Genomic DNA, 4,578 nt, shown 5'->3' with positions numbered 1-4,578 from the left:
AACGTGGAAGTGATGGTGGAGGTGGGGGGTGGGGGCGCACTGGGGTAGAGATCCTGCAGAGTGGGGCAACAACACCCACACACCCACGCCCACGCTGGCAGAGCCAGGCTGCACGCCAGGCGCCCTGCCGAGACGCGCACCAACTGGGCTCCGCACTCAGGAGGAAGAGACCCCCGCATCGCCGTGGCGACGGAGCAACTTTTAACTGCAGCTTTGTAAAGTGGAGAAAAAAAATTAAAAAGTCAACTTCAACACGTTAAAACTAGAAATAATAATTTGATAGAGGACAAAATACGAATACATGAGAATCCAAGTTTTTTTTATTTTACTAATAAATTTTTATAACACAGTTCAGTTTGTGCCTCGATTTAAGGACCTTTGTCTTGTTTCTGAGTTTCATAAGTCAAGGCATGAATGGCTGTTAAGAAAAAATACCACTGTGTCGTGTTTTCAATGAATTAACAAAAGTTTTTGACGCAAAACGTATCTAATTGAGAACTGGTATTTAAAGAAGAAACAATTATTCCTACTGATGCTAAAATGATAAAACACTGAATATTACAGCTGTAATAATGTTACTATCTATTAATTACTTTTATTTTAATGCACTAACTTAAGCAAAATATATCTATCTACTGACACCTATTTTTTCAGTTCTGCTCTTTATAGAGAAGCATGGGAAGTGTAGCAAGCCAGCCTGTATTCTGCTGTGAGCTTCTAAATAATGACCGTCACGTTTTTTTTTTCTTTGCATCTGCAAATAAATAAATAAATAAATAAAAAATAGTAATTTTAGCCAATTCTGTCATCCAGATGATGAGGAGTTTGCAGCAACAGGTGGGGGAGGAGTTATTCTCTAATTCATACAGCTGAAAAAAAAAACCTCTACAATTTTCCTGGTTTCTCATTTGTTTTCATCTCTTGGCAAAAGTTCATTTGCACTTTTGAATGAGCTGCTTTTTAAGACTTTGGTCACTTAAAGACCCACAGGTGTGCATCTTAAATATTCCATAATTTTCACATTTTTTGATCCTTGCCCGATTTCTGAAATAAAGTTGTTAAATATTTGAGCGCTCAAATGCAAACCACACAAAATACAGTCAAAATCCTGTTTCTTCAAAAGAAAACCTGCGGCAAATGTGAACATGACCGGGTTAGGATGTGAAACGAGGCTTTAGATTCAGCCTGAGTGATTATGAGAACGTTCTGCGCAGAGTCTCCACACCTGTCCTTCATGCGCTGGTGCATGCGTCCATGCTGGACACACTGCTCCTCCATCTCCAAGCAGCGCGCTCTCAGACTCCTCACCGTCTCCTCCGAGTGCTGCTTCTCCAGAGCCAGCTGTTCCAGCTCGCTCCTGTGCACAGGCAACAGCAATGCAAACAATGAACAAATGAAAGTACACCCTGTCCTGCACGGAATGCAGGGCATGCTGGAAATAACTATGAAATAAGAAAAAAAAGAAACATACAGTGCAGAATTGTTTTATTAAATCAAAAGTTAGTATTAATTGCCAACTAATAATTCAAATATGTTCCCATTTTCTATTCTTCTTTTCCATACTACTACCTGGAAAATCCTTAAATTAAATGTAAGACTTCCTGACTGAATAGAAACCCTAATAATTCCTTCAATAATTCAACAATTCCTTAATATCAATCAAAATAAAGCACTAGTTCAACTGGCAGATTTAACATATAACAAGTGGAAACAGTACTTTTTTATTAATATAAAGGAATTATTAACTTAAGACGAGCTCAGATATTGAACTGAAAAGTTAATTATGAGTTAGTTTTGTCATATTTCAAGTGTACTTTTGTGTTTCTCCCACATTAATGTAGTCAGTAATGTATTTAAAATCACTGCAGACTCTGTTTAGAAATAAGTAATATTGCTGAATACATTAACTGCTTATTAAGCTTATCAATAACAGGAGATGGAAAACACTGTAATCTGCAAAAACACAAAATCTTACCAAGTATTTTCGGTCTAGTTTCTACTGAAAATATCGTAGTAAAACTTGAAATAAGAAAGAAACTAACTTATAAGTAACTTAACAGAAATATATAGGAGCTTATTATAAGTCAAAAATTCCTTAGTATTGAATTAGTATTGGCAGATTATTTCACTTATAACACGGGGAAAATGTCTTGTTATAAGTGAAATAATCTACCAAAGGAACCAGAACGTCTTGATCAATATTGTGCGACTTAAAACAAGTTCCTATATCTTGATGAAAAGTTACTTGTAAGTTATTTAAAGTACACTATGATATTTGCACTAGAAACTAGACCAGAAAAACACTTGGTAAGAAATGCCCTTTGAACCCTTAAAAATCAGCTTCAGCCACATCCCACAGACCTGCAGCCTGAAGTCTGAGTAACACAACATCAGCGAGACCAACTGCTGAAAATAATGAGTTTATTTGCTCGTCCCGCTGCAGCTGTCTTGGTGCGTCCTCACTTAGCCGTCCAGCAGGACTTTAGCCGCTAGAGTGGACCTGGACTCCAGGAACGCAAACAGCCTGCAGCACTAAACACCGCTCTGCTGCAGCTTCACAGTCTACACAGACATATTACTTTATAATACGCAAAAAGGAGTACAGAGTGTACCACAAGAAAGTACTGTGCATACTTCGGACTGTGTGTGTGTGTGTGTGTGTGTGTGTGTGTCCTGTGGTTGGTGAGGCCAGTGCGGTCTGTCTCGGCCAGATTGAGGGCTGTCATGTGACTAATGTGTAGCACAGCTCCAACAGCTGACAGGACACTGGGCCCAGGGTCAGGCTCGTACATAGACACACACACACACACACACACACACAAACACGCACACACACACACACACACACACACACACACACACACACACACACACACACACACACACACGGGCAGCCCAGATGGAGAGCTGGGCAGGCCTGCTGGGACTATTGTAGCATCAGGTTAACAAGAAAACAGGTCAGACTGCAGAGCAGTTTGTAGTTTTTTCACATGTTCTGCCCGACAGCCGGGGCGGATGATGATTTTGTGAAACGATGACACGGACGTCAAACGTTCAGAGGGAATAAAGCGCAGAGTGAGAGAACAAACAACTGTTCCCTTGAAACAGAAAACAAAATGACAAACAAAAGTTTCTGCCGCCGAGTTACCAGGCGACGTGGGGAGGGAAATGAGAGGATAATTCAGGGAATAAATGTTTAGGAGGAAACACTGACCTGCTTTGAAGAGACAACTCTTCCAGTTTGGCCCCAAGTTTGCAGCATTCCTCTTTGAGCTTCCCGATCAGGGAATTCTGGGAACCCATGAGATGCTCCATCTCTCCGACTGGAGGAAATGGCCGAAAAGATAAAGTTAGTCTATTTTTCCTCTTAAAAACCAGTCGCATACAGACACCTGCTTCAAGCTCTGGTAAAAACCTCTAGAAACAAACGCATGACAGGGAGCGTGAGTGGTATTTATACTAGAGGGGAACAGAATCGGCTGACTTTCAGCTTAAAAGCTCCTGACTTGAGAGAAAATGAAAAAGTGGCTTCTGATCGAATGCACCATGCATCTAATAACCACAGCAGCCTTTGGTGGGGAAGATGTTACAGAAGGGAGAGAATACACGATGCAGTTCAAGCAAAAACTACATGTTGAGACATTTCTGTTCTTCATAGGCTGTGAGAGAGCGAGACGTAAGGCAGATAACAGGAAGGCTGAATGAAACTCAGTTAAGTAACCGTGTTACAGATATTTTAATCTAAATGAGTCATTGGGTTTGGAAATCATATTTAAAGTATGAATCAATATTAACAGTAAGCGCAACAGGGCCTAACAAATAATTGCTAATATAAGTTAGCAATTTCTTCTTATATCTTCATACAGTTTTTAAAGGCAAATCAGAATTGAATGAATTTAATATCAACGGGTAAAAGCTTTGCAAAAAAAACATCCAAAATGGGCAGCAGAACTCCAAGCGATGCATGTCTAAAATTTTACAGCTCAGTTATTCAGTATAAAATCACATTACAAAAGTTACATTAGAAAAGCCATAAATATAAGATCTGTTATCCTAAATTAAAACAAATAGCAATACTGTTAAAAATAAACTGGCATTAGCGACAGGACAGCCACCGGTAGCTGTATTATGTTATATTTTGTGAGGAACACGTAACATCGAGTTTCTCACAGATCTTCCAGATGTGTCATCACACATTTCGACTCAGGTTTCAATTACAAAAAGAAATTTGCTTAATGGAAACTTTCTAAAAAAAAAAAAAAAAAAAAAAAACAACTCACGTTTGACATTAAAACTTTCTGTGCGAGGATGAAGTGGTTTTGAATGTCAAAGTGTTTTTCGCAAAACTGCAATGGAGACACTTTTTTCGCATCACACAAGTCATGTGATCAACAAACATATGCTACTACTGGTGGAAAAGAAGAAGGTTTTTGAAGACTAATCGCATGAACAAACATATTCACGTGTGATTTTAATTGAAAATGCAGAAAAATTGTGATTTTTTTTCGACATTAGCGAAATATTAACAAAGTTTTGCAGACATTTATAATGGAATCAGAGTTAATGGCATTAATGAGA

At 38.9% G+C, this 4,578-nt stretch overlaps 1 protein-coding gene across 1 annotated transcript in view; it reads right to left on the bottom strand.

The window, feature by feature from the left end:
• Positions 1-302: 302 nt before the first annotated feature.
• sdccag8 (SHH signaling and ciliogenesis regulator sdccag8) overlaps positions 303-4,578 on the bottom strand; it is a 49,363-nt gene continuing 45,087 nt past the window's right edge. The window contains exons 15-16 of the mRNA XM_015048688.1: positions 3,215-3,323; positions 303-1,357 (exon numbers count right to left, since the gene is read on the bottom strand). Of these exons, the coding sequence (XP_014904174.1) occupies positions 1,117-1,357; positions 3,215-3,323 (350 nt within the window). The 3' untranslated portion in view covers positions 303-1,116. The remainder of the gene's footprint in view (positions 1,358-3,214; positions 3,324-4,578) is intronic.

This window comes from Poecilia latipinna, unplaced genomic scaffold (assembly GCF_001443285.1).
Source record: "Poecilia latipinna isolate Pla-1442-1.1 unplaced genomic scaffold, P_latipinna-1.0 Scaffold898, whole genome shotgun sequence".
In the NCBI taxonomy this organism is placed as follows: Eukaryota; Metazoa; Chordata; class Actinopteri; order Cyprinodontiformes; family Poeciliidae; genus Poecilia; species Poecilia latipinna.
This window is presented reverse-complemented; position numbering and strand designations above follow the sequence as displayed.